Source organism: Ictalurus furcatus, chromosome 2 (genome assembly GCF_023375685.1).
Source record: "Ictalurus furcatus strain D&B chromosome 2, Billie_1.0, whole genome shotgun sequence".
NCBI lineage: Eukaryota > Metazoa > Chordata > Actinopteri > Siluriformes > Ictaluridae > Ictalurus > Ictalurus furcatus.
The window spans coordinates 1,203,614-1,221,113 of NC_071256.1; the positions used below are offsets into that span (position 1 = coordinate 1,203,614).

A 17,500-nucleotide genomic window follows, 5' to 3' on the forward strand; every position below is an offset into this window, starting at 1 on the left:
GGGATGCGATCATGTGACCTGTGTGGGATATGATCATGTGACCTGTGTGGGATGCGATCATGTGACCTGTGTGGGATGCGATCATGTGACCTGTGTGGGATGCGATCATGTGACCTGTGTGGGATGTGATCATGTGACCTGTGTGGGATGCGATCATGTGACCTGTGTGGGATGTGATCATGTGACCTGTGTGGGATGCGATCATGTGACCTGTGTGGGATGCGATCATGTGACCTGTGTGGGATGCGATCATGTGACCTGTGTGGGATGCGATCATGTGACCTGTGTGGGATGCGATCATGTGACCTGTGTGGGATGCGAGCATGTGACCTGTGTGGGATGTGATCATGTGACGGTTTGCAGTGGTTCTCTACATTAACTGAATAACAGTTTGCATCTACATCTGACTTTTACACAGCTTTCACTTTTTCTGACTGTGTGTGTGTGTGTGTGTGTGTGTGTGTGTGTGTGTTTACAGCTAGGGACATACATACAGGCAGGTAGTGGGTGTGTCCCATGTCACTGTAACTCGTTCGGCTCTAAGTCGTTCGACTGCAGTGAGAGCGGTCAGTGCCGCTGTCAGCCCGGAGTCACGGGACAGAAGTGTGACCGCTGCTCACCCGGACACTTCAACTTCCAGGAGGGAGGGTGCACACGTAAGACCCCTGACCTTTCACCTTTCACCTTTCAGGGGCTTTGTCCACGTTCAGAACTGGCTGAACGTGGACAAATGCTGATTCAAATGCTCACACTGAGTCTTAAATGTGTCTTTAATCATTCCATTAAAAGACTAAATGACACACACCCATATAGGTCATTGTATATATGGATTCTATATATGCCACACCCATATTTCTGTATATAACATTAGTGTTACACACACCTTTCCATACACGGACTCAAACACACGCTGACATGTCCACACACGGACTCGAACACACGCTGACATGTCCACACACGGACTCGAACACACGCTGACATGTCCACACACGGACTCCAACACACGCTGACATGTCCACACACGGACTCCAACACACGCTGACATGTCCACACACGGACTCCAACACACGCTGACATGTCCATACACGGACTCGAACACACGCTGACATGTCCACACACGGACTCGAACACACGCTGACATGTCCATACACGGACTCGAACACACACTGACATGTCCATACACGGACTCGAACACACGCTGACATGTCCATACACGGACTCGAACACACGCTGACATGTCCACACACGGACTCCAACACACGCTGACATGTCCATACACGGACTCCAACACACGCTGACATGTCCATACACGGACTCGAACACACGCTGACATGTCCACACACGGACTCGAACACACGCTGACATGTCCATACACGGACTCGAACACACACTGACATGTCCATACACGGACTCGAACACACGCTGACATGTCCATACACGGACTCGAACACACGCTGACATGTCCACACACGGACTCCAACACACGCTGACATGTCCATACACGGACTCCAACACACGCTGACATGTCCACACACGGACTCGAACACACGCTGACATGTCCATACACGGACTCGAACACACGCTGACATGTCCATACACGGACTCAAACACACACTGACATGTCCATACACGGACTCGAACACACGCTGACATGTCCATACACGGACTCGAACACACGCTGACATGTCCATACACGGACTCAAACACACACTGACATGTCCATACACGGACTCAAACACACACTGACATGTCCACACACGGACTCGAACACACGCTGACATGTCCACACACGGACTCAAACACACACTGACATGTCCATACACGGACTCAAACACACGCTGACATGTCCATACACGGACTCGAACACACGCTGACATGTCCATACACGGACTCAAACACACACTGACATGTCCACACACGGACTCAAACACACGCTGACATGTCCACACACGGACTCGAACACACGCTGACATGTCCATACACGGACTCGAACACACGCTGACATGTCCATACACGGACTCAAACACACACTGACATGTCCACACACGGACTCCAACACACGCTGACATGTCCACACACGGACTCCAACACACGCTGACATGTCCACACACGGACTCCAACACACGCTGACATGTCCATACACGGACTCCAACACACGCTGACATGTCCATACACGGACTCGAACACACGCTGACATGTCCATACACGGACTCCAACACACGCTGACATGTCCACACACGGACTCGAACACACGCTGACATGTCCACACACGGACTCCAACACACGCTGACATGTCCATACACGGACTCCAACACACGCTGACATGTCCATACACGGACTCCAACACACGCTGACATGTCCATACACGGACTCCAACACACGCTGACATGTCCACACACGGACTCCAACACACGCTGACATGTCCATACACGGACTCGAACACACGCTGACATGTCCACACACGGACTCGAACACACGCTGACATGTCCATACACGGACTCGAACACACGCTGACATGTCCATACACGGACTCGAACACACGCTGACATGTCCATACACGGACTCGAACACACGCTGACATGTCCATACACGGACTCAAACACACACTGACATGTCCACACACGGACTCGAACACACGCTGACATGTCCACACACGGACTCGAACACACGCTGACATGTCCACACACGGACTCGAACACACGCTGACATGTCCACACACGGACTCGAACACACGCTGACATGTCCATACACGGACTCGAACACACGCTGACATGTCCATACACGGACTCGAACACACGCTGACATGTCCATACACGGACTCAAACACACACTGACATGTCCACACACGGACTCAAACACACATAATTGACTCAAAAATCCTCCCAGCTTTTGATTAACTTCCCGACGCCCACTATTCCATTAATAGACACACCCTTGTTCCCATATATGGACATGATGCCACGCCGCCACTTCGTCACACCCCCGTCACGGATTATTTTATTATAACAGAATGACACGGCGTGTTTCAAGCGTTTTCCTTCTGGGGGAAAAAAATCAAAATACAAATAGCTCAGTTTTCAGGAAAATATACACAGTGTTTTACAGGTGCCAGAAAAAAGTGGCTCTGGGTTACATCAATTTAAATATGTGTTGCACATTATTACACACACACACACACACACACACACACACACACACACGGCTGAGGCGAATGATGGATGATGGAGGGACAGAGATAATGAGTCAAAGTGTGAGAGTGCAGCCTGTGACATTTGCGCACACCTGAGTGTGTCATTAATCTCTCTCTCTCTCTCTCTCTTTCTGTCTCACTCTCTTGTCTCTCAGCGTGTGAGTGTTCTCATGTGGGGAATAACTGTGACCCGGGTACAGGTCGCTGTCTCTGTCCTCCGAACACGGTGGGAGATCGATGTGAGAAATGTGCCGCTAATCACTGGGGTCACGACATCGCCACCGGCTGCAAGGTACCGCTTCCTGTCTCTCCTGGCACTTCCTGTCTCTTCCTGTCTCTTCCTGTCACTTCCTGTCACTTCCTGACAGGAAGTGACAGGAAGTGTGTGTGTGTGTGTGTGTGTGTCTCTCGCTCTCTCTCTCTCTCTGTGTGTGTGCGAGTGTCTCTCTCTCTCTCTCTCTCTCTCTCTCTCTCTCTCTCTGTGTGTGTGCGAGTGTCTCTCTCTCTCTCTCTCTCTCTCTCTCTCTGTGTGTGCGTGTGTCTCTCTCTCTCTCTCTCTCTCTCTCTGTGTGTGTGCGAGTGTCTCTCTCTCTCTCTCTCTCTCTCTCTCTCTCTCTCTCTCTGTGTGTGTGCGTGTCTCTCTCTCTCTCTCTCTCTCTCTCTCTCTCTCTCTGTGTGTGTGCGAGTGTCTCTCTCTCTCTCTCTCTCTCTGTGTGTGTGCGTGTGTCTCTCTCTCTCTCTCTCTCTCTCTGTGTGTGTGCGTGTGTCTCTCTCTCTCTCTCTCTCTCTCTGTGTGTGTGCGTGTGTCTCTCTCTCTCTCTCTCTCTCTCTCTCTGTGTGTGTGTGTGCGTGTGTGTCTCTCTCTCTCACACTGTCTCTCTCTCTCTCTGTGTGCGTGTGTGTCTCTCTCTCTCACACTGTCTCTCTCTCTCTCTGTGTGTGTGTGTGCGTGTGTGTCTCTCTCTCTCACACTGTCTCTCTCTCTCTCTCACACTGTCTCTCTCTCTCTCACACTGTCTCTCTCTCTCTCACACTGTCTCTCTCTCTCTCTGTGTGTGTGTGTGTGTCTCTCTCTCTCTCTCTCTCTCTCTCTCTCTCTGTATGTATGCCTCTCTCTCACTGTCTCTCTCTCTCTCTCTCTCTCTCTCTCTCTCTCTCTCTGTAGGCGTGTGGATGTGCCGTGATGGGCTCAGTCACTCAGCAGTGTAACGTGAACACAGGGTGTTGTTTTTGTCGGGATCAGTTCACGGGTGAGAAGTGTAACGAGTGTAAGCTCGGCTACAGGAACTTCCCGCACTGCGTTTCCTGCGACTGCTCGCTGTCCGGCTCCAACACCGAAACCTGCGAAGCTGACGCGGGCGTGTGTGCGTGCGCTGAGAGGACCGGACAGTGCTCCTGCAAGGTCAGCCATTGCCTTGATTTCATTTTGGATTCATTTCCACGGATCAGATGTAACAGACGGGATTTTCTCTGAACAGAGGCCTCCGTTTGATTCAGTTTCAACTCCTCCAGTTGTGTACGTGTGTTTTATTGTAAAACATGTGTGTGTGTGTGTGTGTGTGTGTGTGTGTGTGTTACAGCTGAACGTGGAGGGTCTGAGGTGTGAGGTGTGTAAGGTCGGGACGTTCGGGCTCAGTGTGAGGAATCCTCTCGGTTGCAGTCGCTGTTACTGCTTTGGCCTGAGCACAAGCTGCACCGAGGCCCAGGGACTGATCCGCATGAGGGTGAGACACACACACACACACACACACACACACACACACACACACACGCACATATATATATGCTGAAACCCAGGGTCTTTAATAACTTTTCATCAACGTTTAAGTTAGGGGCGGGGCTTACGGCACACACAACTATCTATGCCGATTGTTATATGTGGACAGAGAACCGTAACCCCACCCCTGAGTCCTGATTGGTCAGTGCTGTACTGTTACCGCTTCTAATTTAAATAAAGTTAGCCCACAATACCCGGTGCAATAAAAAACCCAACAATGAATGAATGGTTTCAGCTTTGGTAAATCGTTTAATGTCACAGAAACCAAGGAGAAAGCTTTACATTACAGAGCGACAGGAAGAGGTGGGAAAAAAGAAAGAAACACAAAAGGACAAGAGGAGACAGGAGATAAAGGGCGAGAGATAAAGAGAAATAATAAGGAGAGAGAGAAAACGCGAGAGAGAGATATTATACCGCTGTTTGTTTTTAATAAAGATTTCCTGTACGACTTCCTGAAATCTCCCATCAGCCCCTGCTACATCCACGGAGACACACACCTCGATGATTTCCCTGAACCGGAACGACAGATTAAATAACGTTTACAGCCCAAGAGTTAATCTGAGTTTGTTTGCTGGGGAAAGGGAGAGGAGGGGAGGACGGAGGGGGGTGGGGGGGGGGTGATGGAGGGAGCGAGAGGACGAGTGCAATCCTTCACTTCATCCTGCAGGATGGAAACCGAGAGATTTTCTCCGAGTCACTGAGTCGTAAGATTGCATGTGGACTCGAGAGTTTACTTCGTTATCATTTCGCTACATAAATACCGACAGACAGAAATCTGGGGCAACAAGGGGCGGGGCTCAAGTTCCATTTGATCAGCCACTCACAGAGTCGATTATATGACATCACCACGAGCCTTTCCTTTCACTTCTTGCACGTCTTACTCACTGCTTAGCATAAAATACTTTGCTATGCGGTCGACTAATGTTAGCATGCTACTGTAATTAACGATCAAAAAGCTAGTTTATACGTTCACTCCTGGATTTAATTTAGAAATCCGCCGAACCTTGTCGCTAGTAAACCCTACACGGTTACCCTAACGTCAGCTAACATTAGCTAGCCTGCACTTCTACTGCTTTTAATTGCACAGTGCAATAGTTAGCATTAGATGTTAGCTAGTTTAACGCTAGTTTTACTTACATTTTGCACCATTTTCCTTAAAGTCCAACTTTATTTGTTACTGTAATAGTTCATTTTAAGTTGTAAGTTTACCGGATTAGCGAAAATGTGTTGACAGGAAATGATGTGATTATACACATGTTAGGCTAGCTGGCCAGAACGTACAGTAACTAGCTTTCTATTTTTTACACATTTCGCATTTTGTACATCTGTCGGTGTTTTGTTTTTAGACTCCCCTTTTATTATTTATCCAAAATCATTTTTGATTCGTTTAAAGTCTAAAAAACTAGCGCTGTGTTTACAGTATATTCTCACTCTGTTGTAGCTGACTCTGATGCCGGAGCAGACGGTGCTCCCCCTAGTGGACAAAGACAACACCAAGGAGATTATATTTGGGGTAACGTTCCAGCATCCTGAAATCATCGCTAACGCTGAGGTGATTCGTCAGGAACTGGCCGAGCCGTACTACTGGAAGCTCCCGAAACAGTTCAGAGGGTCCATGGTAAAAGTCTAAAACAAAAATATCCCACGATTTACGTCAGGAAGCAAATATTTAAGAGAACTGAGCTAACCACGTCATGCAAACTTCTTTCTGATGATTAACTGGTTAAATATTTGTTTTCCTCTACAGGGACCTTCGTTATGGTAAAGATAGTTTTGCTTTTATGAATGGTGTCATTGCACTCCAGGTCCAAAAGTGTCAAACTTTCTTTAAACCTATTTAAATAACATTGTTGACTTAAAATGATCGTTGACGTCGTTTTAGATAACTGCGTACGGAGGGAAAATGAAGTACGCCATTTATTACGAAGCTCGTGACGAAACAGGCCACGCCTCCTACGAGCCACAGGTCATCATTAGGGGTGGAGCCAACAGGGACAAAGTCATGATACGCCACGTGGTGGAGCCACAGATTGGTCAGCTGACCCGTCACGATATCGACATGACAGAGGTGAGCCAATCACAGTGCAGAACCAAAGCGAACAGAACCAGAACGATTAGGTAACGACAATTTTCATGATACTGACAAGATAGAGGCGTCGATCACACTGGAGAACTGAAACTCCACCCGTTAGAGGAATGTCTGATGAGTGTGTGATGCACGAAACTTTTTATTGTTGCTCTTGTTGTTGTTGTTGTTATTGTGGTTCTTGTTTTCATTATTGTTGTTTGTTGTGTAGCACGAGTGGAAGCACCAGGACAACAAGCCAATGAGCCGAGAGGATTTTATGGACGTTCTGTTCTACATTGATAATGTTTTCATCAGAGCCTCACATGGCAATGTCATGAGACAAAGCAGGTAACCTACACCTACATAGGCCACGCCTCCTTCAGTGAGACTGACAGGTACATAGGCCACGCCTCCTTCAGTGAGACTGACAGGCACATAGGCCACACCTCCTCCACTGAGACTGACAGGTACATAGGCCACACCTCCTCCACTGAGACTGACAGGTACATAGGCCACACCTCCTTCACTGAGACTGACAGGTACATAGGCCACACCTCCTCCACTGAGACTGACAGGTACATAGGCCACACCCACTTCGATGCTCTTTGGGAGAACATGAGTAGGACAGAGAAAGCTTTAAGTGAATAAAATCAGCCAGTACACATTTCTCTCTGGAGAGGGTTCTGTAGTTTTCCCATCTGAGCTCGATTCACTCGCGCACTCACTGGTGACGCCTCCATCTGCACAAACACACACACACACACACACACTGACAAAACACTAGAGAATTAGCCTCTAAAGCCTTTACTCTCACACTGTTGCACTTTGTGGTATTGAACAGGTGTTAATCTAACACTACGTCCCCACACTGTAAGTCCATTGGACACTGTAGGTGTTTATTCAACATTAAAGGTGTTAATTAAACACCAAACTCTCTTCCACGTGTCTTTTCCCCGCTGTCAGGATCTCAGAGATCTCTGTGGAGGTGGCGGAAGAGGGCCGGACGTCAGTGGAGAGTGAACGAGCGCATCAGATCGAGAAGTGCGAGTGTCCTCAGGGATACTCCGGCCTCTCCTGTGAGGTGCTGTTATACACACACACACACACACACACACACACATCACTCGACACACTTCTCAACACACTGTACCACTGTGCATACTGGTAATTGAATCAATCAGACTGAATCAAATTGAATTGAACTGAATGGTATTCGTTCATACTGATTTAAAGTGGATCAAGTGGAATCAAATGAACTCAGCTTGAATTGCAATGAATCAGAATAAAGAAAATTCTGAATGTAAATTATACTTGTAATATCAATCTAAATGATTCAAACTGAATTCAGGTGACTATTACCAAATCATACTGACATTTTATTCAAATAAAGCAAGTGAAATAGTACTGAACTAAACTGAATCAAACTGAATCAAACTGAATCAACTAGAATCGTACTGAATCAGAATCAGTCAAGTAAAAGAGACTAGTAGAAAAAGGATGAGAAAGACTGGTCTAACGCAAGGACACACCCATCTGTCTAACGCAAGGACACACCCATCTGTCCACTTGGAACATAGACACACCCATCTGTCTAACGCTAGGACACACCCATGTGTCTAACTCAAAGACACGCCCGTCTGTCTAACTCAAGGACACGCCCGTCTGTGTAACTCAAGGACACACCCGTCTGTCTAACTCAAGGACACGCCCGTCTGTCTAACTAAAGAACACGCCCGTCTGTGTAACTCAAGGACACGCCCGTCTGTCTAACTCAAGGACACGCCCGTCTGTCTAACTCCAAAGACACGCCCATCTGTCTAACTCAAGGAAACGCCCTTCTGTCTAACTCAAGGACACGCCCGTCTGTGTAACTCAAAGACACGCCCTTCTGTGTAACTCAAGGACACGCCCGTCTGTGTAACTCAAAGACACGCCCTTCTGTGTAACTCAAGGACACGCCCGTCTGTGTAACTCAAAGACACGCTCATTTGTTGAACTCATATAACCAATCTGTTTAACTCTGTCTACAGCATATTCCATAAATACAATATAGAATAGAGATAATTTATGTGTGTGTGTGTGTGTGTGTGTGTGTGTTACAGGAGTGTGCAGCTGGGTTCTACAGGTTGTCGTCGCGTGTCTCCGGCTCCATGTTCAGGTCGGGGATGGGCAGCTGTGTTCGGTGTGAGTGTAACGGCCACAGCAGCTCCTGTGACCCGGACACTGGCGTCTGCCAGGTGAGACGTGCACTCCCATTGGTCCAGCTTTCAGTAAGCTCAACTCTGATTGGATGAAAGTTTCAGCTCTTATATTTAGCACAGATCTGATTTCTGACCAAAAAAAAGTGCACTCTGATTGTAGCTTTATTAGCATGAGCGCTAATGAAAACATCATTAGCATTTTAGGGGATAGTTGCTAATTAAATGAAGTGTGTGTGTGTGTGTGTGTGTGTGTGTGTGTGTGTGAGAGAGAGAGATTTGGTTAATGAAAGCCTGAGTGACACGGATGAGAGACGCCCAAAACACACACACACACACACACACACACACACACACACACACACATACACACTTCATTTATTCATTTATTTAGCAGAATTCCTCTCACTCTCTGTGTTACATGTTATAAGAATATTAATACCCCATTTTGTGTGTGTGTGTGTGTGTGTGTGTGTGTGTGTGTGTGTGTGTAGAACTGTCAGCACAACACAGAAGGAGAGAAGTGTGAGAGATGTTCTGCTGGTTTTTACGGCGTGGTACGTGGCTCTCCTGATGACTGCAAACGCTGTGCCTGTCCTCTCACCAACCCCGGGAACAAGTGCGTAATACACACACACACACACACACACACACACACACACACACACAGACACATACATTTATTTACTCTGGAAACTTATAGCCAGCAGTTTAGCCTCGTGTATCCAAATCTATCCCTATAAAACACAAGCCTGGTGGCCACGCCCCTGTACTTACCTGAAGGAAAGTGTTTTTTTTTAAATAATGTTTTATTCATTAATCAGTATTGCAGTGATCACACAGTTATATCGCGTCTATGAACACAGTTATAACGCGTCTATGAACACAGTTATATCGCGTCTATGAACACAGTTATAACGCGTCTATGAACACAGTTATATCGCGTCTATGAACACAGTTATAACGCGTCTATGAACACAGTTATATCGCGTCTATGAACACAGTTATAACGCGTCTATGAACACAGTTATATCGCGTCTATGAACACAGTTATAACGCGTCTATGAACACAGTTATATCGCGTCTATGAACACAGTTATATCGCGTCTATGAACACAGTTATAACGCGTCTATGAACACAGTTATATCGCGTCTATGAACACAGTTATATCGCGTCTATGAACACAGTTATAACGCGTCTATGAACACAGTTATAACGCGTCTATGAACACAGTTATATCGCGTCTATGAACACAGTTATAACGCGTCTATGAACACAGTTATATCGCGTCTATGAACACAGTTATAACGCGTCTATGAACACAGTTATATCGCGTCTATGAACACAGTTATATCGCGTCTATGAACACAGTTATAACGCGTCTATGAACACAGTTATAACGCGTCTATGAACACAGTTATATCGCGTCTATGAACACAGTTATAACGCGTCTATGAACACAGTTATATCGCGTCTATGAACACAGTTATAACGCGTCTATGAACACAGTTATATCGCGTCTATGAACACAGTTATATCGCGTCTATGAACACAGTTATAACGCGTCTATGAACACAGTTATATCGCGTCTATGAACACAGTTATAACGCGTCTATGAACACAGTTATAACGCGTCTATGAACACAGTTATATCGCGTCTATGAACACAGTTATATCGCGTCTATGAACACAGTTATAACGCGTCTATGAACACAGTTATATCGCGTCTATGAACACAGTTATAACGCGTCTATGAACACAGTTATATCGCGTCTATGAACACAGTTATATCGCGTCTATGAACACAGTTATATCGCGTCTATAAACATGTCATAACAAAAAACTCATTACGTCTGTGTGTGTCTCAGTTTCAGTCCTGCGTGTGTAACAGAGGGTTTTAATGATTATCGCTGTACCACCTGCCCTGAAGGCTACGAGGGGAAGTACTGTGAGAGGTAACACCCACACACACACACACACACACACACACACACACACACACACACACACACACAAATAAACTCGATCTCTCTGTAACTCTTTGTGTTTACATTTCATCATTTCCTCCTACAGGTGTGCGACTGGTTACCACGGCGACCCGCAGCGAGCAGGCGGGCGGTGTGAGGAGTGTGAGTGTGACCTGGTCGGCGCGATGCCTGTTCCGTGTGACACACACACGGGCGCGTGTCAGTGCCGACCAGGAGCTACGGGCTTGAAGTGTGACCGCTGCATGGACCGGCATGTGTGTGGACCAGCAGGCATCGTGTGTATGTGGGCTTACTAACTCACTCACACACACACAGACACATACACACACACACACACACACCCACAGACACATACACACACACACACACAGACATATGCACACACACACACACACACACACACACACATATACATGAACACATCTTCATACAGTATACAATTAAATACACACACATGCATGTATAGACACTCAAACACACACACACACACACACACACACAAACACTCACACTCACAAACCTAATGACAGATAAACACATTAGAAACCTAGTGTGTATATGGATAGATGCTCAACACATTCAGTCTACATACTTAGATACACACAATCACACAACACACACTTACTGCACACACACGTGCACTAAAATACACAAACACTCATGCCTAAAAACACACACATACACTTACACACTGCAGAAAAACACACAAAAAACAAAAAAACACAATAATGTGTGTTTGGGGTGATTAAATTCTAGGACAGTGTGTGTGTGTGTGTGTGTGTGTGTGTGTGTGTGTGTTTCAGGTGATGAATTGTTTTTCCTGACATAAAAAATACTAAGTGGTAGTTTCATTGCATGTGCTAATATACACCTTGTGTGTGTGTGTGTGTGTGTGTGTGTGTGTGTGTGTGTGTGTGTGTATGTATACACACTCATTCTACATTTCATCGCATTTCATCATGGCACATTTTGCTGTCACCATACACTCGTTAAGTGTTGTTTTTGTTTTGAGTGCTAACATAAACTACACACACACACACACACACACACACACACACACACACACACACACAACACTACACACATCGAATCACTGTTACAGATTTTCCATCACAGGAGCACAGATTACCCAGAATGCACTGCTTTCTGATGCAACTTCCTTTTCGAGACAGTGCTTCACAGTTTGGTACAAATCTTGTGTGGTTAGTTAGTGACTTAGCGTTTTAGCTTGTGCTAGCAATATCACGGTGTACGAGTCGGTTGCGTTAGCATGTTAGCATGTTAGCATGTTAGCTAACTCACCGATCATAAACAGTAAAAAAAAAAAACCAGTAAGAAACAATTAGACAGTAGAGAGTGGAAGCTAATGCTAATACAGCGGATGATATCGGTTAAAGTAGTAAATTACACACAGTTGAACTTGATGCCATGTTCAGCTAGTGCATTTTTTCCCACTAATTAACGTACGTATTAATACAAACCTTATTAATACATAAAGTGTGTCCAAAACGATCCCTTTTAAAACATAAATCCTAAATATTTCATAAAACTAGCCTTCAGAAGCAATGTATCTTATATCTATCAGAAATAAGCGGATTGCGCTGTACGTTTTTCCATAAACTTGCTTATACACGTGTTACAAAGTGTCAGCACACGCTGAGAAGGGTTTAGACACGTGAACGTCTCGTCAGCGCCGGACAGACCGGAGACGATTTTCTCTTCCTTTTGCTCTTTTTCTCTGTTCCCTCCATTTTTTTTCCTCCCTCGCTCAGTCGCTCGACTCTTATAACAGTCAGCCAGGAGGCGTTTCACGCTCGACTGTGAATTTCACGCTCGAGCAGTCTTTCACCCTGCACGCACACCTCCCACACACACACACACACACACACACACACACACGGGGATGGAGAAGGAGCAGATAGGAAAGTGTGGATTGAGAAAGGAAGTGAGAGATGAACCAGGAGAGAGTAAGAGAGAAGACGATTACAAAGGAAGGAGGAGAGAGAATGAATGAAATGTGAGAGGAAAATGAAAAAGAGAGAGAGAGAGAGGGAGAGAGAGAGAGGGTAATGAGCGGAAAAGAAAGAGAGAGGGAGGGGGAAAGAGAAAGGAAGAAAATAGTAAAAGAGGAAGGAAGAAGGAAAAGAATGTGGAGGAGAGAAAGAGAGAGTGAAAACCGGAGAAGCGAGAATGAGATGAGAAAGAAAGAGAAAGGAAGACTCGTCTGAGAGGATGGAGAGAAAGAGAAAAGAAGGAGAAATGAGACCGAGACGATGGGGGAAAAGAACGAGCGAGTAAGAGCGAGGAAGAGAAAATGGACCGGAGGCAAAAGAGAAAAGGAGACAGAGGGAAATAAAGAGACGGAGATGAGAGAGCGGGAAAAGAAGGCGTGAGAGGGAAATAGGGAAACGAGAGGGAGTGAGGGAGGGAGAGAAAAAGAGACAGTGAGAAAGGGGAAAACAAGAGGAGACAAAAGGAACAAGTGGAGGATGAGAGAATCAAAGAAAGAGACTGGGAGATAGAAGGAAAGAAGACAGAGAGTAAGGAAGAGAGAGAATATAAAGAAAAGAAATGAAACGAAAAGGGACGAGAGACAGACAGAGGGAATGAAGAGAGGGGGAAACAGAAAAAGAAGGCATGAGAAAGGAAGAAAGATATGAGGGAGAGAGAGAGAGGGAGAGAGAAAAAGAAAGCTGGTATAGAAAGCAGAGAGAGAACGAGAGAAAGAGAATAAACAAGTGCTCTTGGTGTGTATAGTAAGGAACTGAATGCACTGGGCTTCAGGGGAACTGAAGTGTGTGTGTGTGTGTGTGTGTGTGAGCAGTGCTGTCAGACAGCACTCGTGGGGATCGCTCTGGTCGGAAATGAACGAGGGAAATTGGATGAGTGTAACTGTACAAACAGAGAGAGAGAGAGAGAGAGAGAGAGAGAGTCAGACCCATTCACACACTGCCTCTCTCGCCCGAGGCACTCTCTTCTTACTGAGTGTTAACACAGCTGTCCTTTCATGTCGACTCAAGCCTCCATTTCCTTTACACACACACACACACACACACACACACACACACATGCACACACACACACACACACACACACACACTTAGAAACTGTGGGCTTCTCCTATTTGCATATAATTAGCTTGTTAACTAGTACGTTAATGGTGTTTGCTGTGGAACTTTCAACAAGTCAAACACACGATACACTCACCGTTCAGTGGGGTAGAGTTGTGAGAACACTGTTGCTAGGCAACTATGAAATAATGACAAGGAGCATGTTCTAGCTACTTCCTGAGGCTAACAATTTAGCCAGCAGGCCTATAGCTGTTGAGGGTTTTATCTGGACCATGTAAAGGCAAAGTGACAATAAAGATAAGACAGAAATGTCGAGAACGTCAACGTTTTCCTCAGATGTGTTCGTAAATTACTCAGAAAACACTTTGTTTCACTAATATTACATTGTAAATACAGTTAGCATTGCGCGCTAACTGCACCGCCACAGGCTCTGCTATATCAGGAAATGCAGACTTGTGAATCTGAAAGTGTTTAGCATGTTAACATTATTAATGTGTTGTTGTGTGTCTGATTAAATAACGCTGCATGACACTTGTGTGACATCGCACTTGGTTAATGGTTTAGCGTTTGTGTGTGTGTGTGTGTGTGTGTGTGTGTGTGTGTGTGTGTTACAGCGTGTGACGATGACTGTGCTGGGCTCCTGATCAGAGACATGGATCGGTTGCTACGATTGATTAGTGGTGCGAATCTGACGCTGCCCCTCCCCCCACCATACGGCGCTGTGTACCGCGTCGAGAACATGACCGATGAGCTCAAGGTGTGTGTGTGTGTGTGTGTGTGTGTGTGTGTGTGTGTGAATTATGAAATTATGAAGATAAATGTTGTTTTTAACTTTTGGGTTTGTCTTTCATTTACCAAAAAGGGGCGGGGCTTAAGTTACCCTCGATCAGCCAATCGCAAACGTGATCATGTGATATTGCTATTAGCATTTCTTTTATCACAAACCTGACCATGCGATGTTACTGTACATCCAGAGGAAATGAAAGAAAGGCTAGTGGTGATGTCATGCAACCAAGTTTGTGATTGGTTGAGCAAATATAAGTTAAGCTCCGCCCTTTTTCTGGAATGGGGACGCCTGAGGTCTTAGCTTGTGTGTATTGTCACTGTCTAAATCATAAACTCTGTGTCTGTCTCTCTCTCTCTGTTTCTATGTCTCACTGTCTGTCTGTCTGTCTGTCTGTCTGTCTCTCTCTGCCTGTCTCTCTCTGTCTCTCTCTCTCTCTCTCTGTCTATCTGTTTGTCTCTCTATGTGTTTGCTTCTCTCTTTCTCTCTATCTGTCTGTCTCTCTATCTATCTCTCTGTCTCTTTCTCTATCTGTCTATATCGCTCTCTTTATCTGTCTGTCTCTCACTCTCTGTCTGTCTGTATCTCTGTCTATCTGTCTGTCTCTCTATCTCTATATTTGTCTGTCTCTATCTATTTATTTGTCTGTCTATCTATGTATTTGTCTCTTTCTCCATCTGTCTGTCTGCATCTCTCTCTGTCCTTCTCTCTCTGTCTATCTGTCTGTCGCTCTCTATCTGTCTATCTTTCTCTGTCTATCTGTTGGTCTCTCTCTATCTGTCTGTCTCTCTCTATCTGTCTGTCTTTGTCTCTCTATCTGTCTATGTCTCTCGCTCTGTCTGTCTTTTTCTGTCTGTCTGTCTGTCTCTCTCAATCTGCCTGTCTTTCTCTATCTGTCTATGTCTCTATTTGTCTGTCTTTGTCTCTCTATCTGTCTATCTCTCTCTGTCTGTCTGTCTCTCTATGTGTCTGTCTCTCTGTAGCACATGCTGTCTCCTCACCGGGCCCCGGAGAGACTCCTGCAGTTGGCAGACAGTAACCTGGGCAGTCTGGTCACCGAGATGGACGAATTACTGAGCAGGGTTTGTCACTTCTGTCGAAAAATGATCTGGGGGGGGCGGGACTATGTTTGAGCTTGGGTTGTGATGTCACTAAATGAACAAGCACCATAACTTTGGACCAATCACGGCTGATATGCAGATTAATAGAGAATGACTAAGTGTTACTTAAGCTAGTTAACTTGTGCTAACGTAAGTGATGAACAGATCGTAACGTTCTCTTTAGATTGATGTATTTGCGATACCGTGGCGTAGGTGCGCTAGCTTACTAGCGGTTAGCGCTAGTCTTTCATTCTGATGGTTAAATAATTATCTCGTAAACGCGACAGTAATAATAGTGCACTTGAAGCAGAGACATGAGGAGATAGCACATGAAGGTGGAATTGTTACATCGAATATAAGTAAATATATGGTAATAAATGAGCATGCTAATAATTTTGTAATGAATTAGCATGCTAAGCGTGTAGCTTAATTATTTTACAATCCACAGGCCACGAAAGTGTCAGGAGACGGAGAACAGACGGACTCTGACGCCGAGAGGAGTCACAAACGAGCTGAAGAGCTCGAGCTGTTTGTTAAGAACACACTCCATGCCGCTGAAGGTGCGTACACGCGCACACACACGCACGCGCGCACACACACGCATTACATTGTTCAAGAAAGTCAGTACGGAGAAAAGCTAACTCGAACGTTAGCTTTGATATTTTTTCTATGGATGTGTGAGGCTGCTGAGTGTGATTCGTTCTCATCATCCATTAATGAGTGTGTGTGTGTGTGTGTGTGTGTGTGTGTGTGTGTGTTGTGACATTTTAACTGGGCTTATTTAAGAGGCTGATACGGCTAATGAAGGCTATGCTGGTGTAAACGCTTAATTAAAAGCGACCAGAACCAGCGAAGGCGGAGTAATCAAACTAGGATCGAAACTCGCGCTCGGAAATATCATATGTGTGTGTGTGTGTGTGTGTGTGTGTGTGTGTGTGTCAGAGAGAGGAACAGATATGCATATCTGTAAGTGTGTGTGCAGCAGATGGTGTTGCATTTATAGATCTAGGGAACACACACACACACACACACACACACACACACACACACACACACACACACACTGGATCAAAGTGAGTTTGTGATTCATAGTTTGGAACTGATGACTTTGATTAAGTCGCTCATTTGGGTCGAAACCTGCTGAAGGAGAACATTCACACACACACACACACACACACACACAGATCAGTACAAATAACTTTATTTCGGAATGAATTAAATAGACGTTGAAGCTGCCATGTGTGACGTCTAGACGTCTTTATGAACCTGTAATAATGACATCATTCTACAGACTCATTAGAAAAAAGTGAAGAATTGCGATAT

General features: G+C 45.6%; 1 protein-coding gene across 1 annotated transcript in view; it reads left to right on the plus strand.

The window, feature by feature from the left end:
* The window catches only part of lama2 (laminin, alpha 2), a 63,529-nt gene that overhangs the window by 16,317 nt on the left and 29,712 nt on the right, over nucleotides 1-17,500 (plus strand). Inside the window, exons 12-26 of the mRNA XM_053641911.1 lie at nucleotides 479-656; nucleotides 3,346-3,482; nucleotides 4,356-4,592; nucleotides 4,771-4,914; nucleotides 6,409-6,585; nucleotides 6,850-7,035; nucleotides 7,265-7,383; nucleotides 7,999-8,116; nucleotides 9,138-9,272; nucleotides 9,728-9,852; nucleotides 11,103-11,189; nucleotides 11,308-11,363; nucleotides 14,908-15,050; nucleotides 16,061-16,159; nucleotides 16,626-16,737. Of these exons, the coding sequence (XP_053497886.1) occupies nucleotides 479-656; nucleotides 3,346-3,482; nucleotides 4,356-4,592; nucleotides 4,771-4,914; nucleotides 6,409-6,585; nucleotides 6,850-7,035; nucleotides 7,265-7,383; nucleotides 7,999-8,116; nucleotides 9,138-9,272; nucleotides 9,728-9,852; nucleotides 11,103-11,189; nucleotides 11,308-11,363; nucleotides 14,908-15,050; nucleotides 16,061-16,159; nucleotides 16,626-16,737 (2,053 nt within the window). The remainder of the gene's footprint in view (nucleotides 1-478; nucleotides 657-3,345; nucleotides 3,483-4,355; nucleotides 4,593-4,770; nucleotides 4,915-6,408; nucleotides 6,586-6,849; nucleotides 7,036-7,264; nucleotides 7,384-7,998; nucleotides 8,117-9,137; nucleotides 9,273-9,727; nucleotides 9,853-11,102; nucleotides 11,190-11,307; nucleotides 11,364-14,907; nucleotides 15,051-16,060; nucleotides 16,160-16,625; nucleotides 16,738-17,500) is intronic.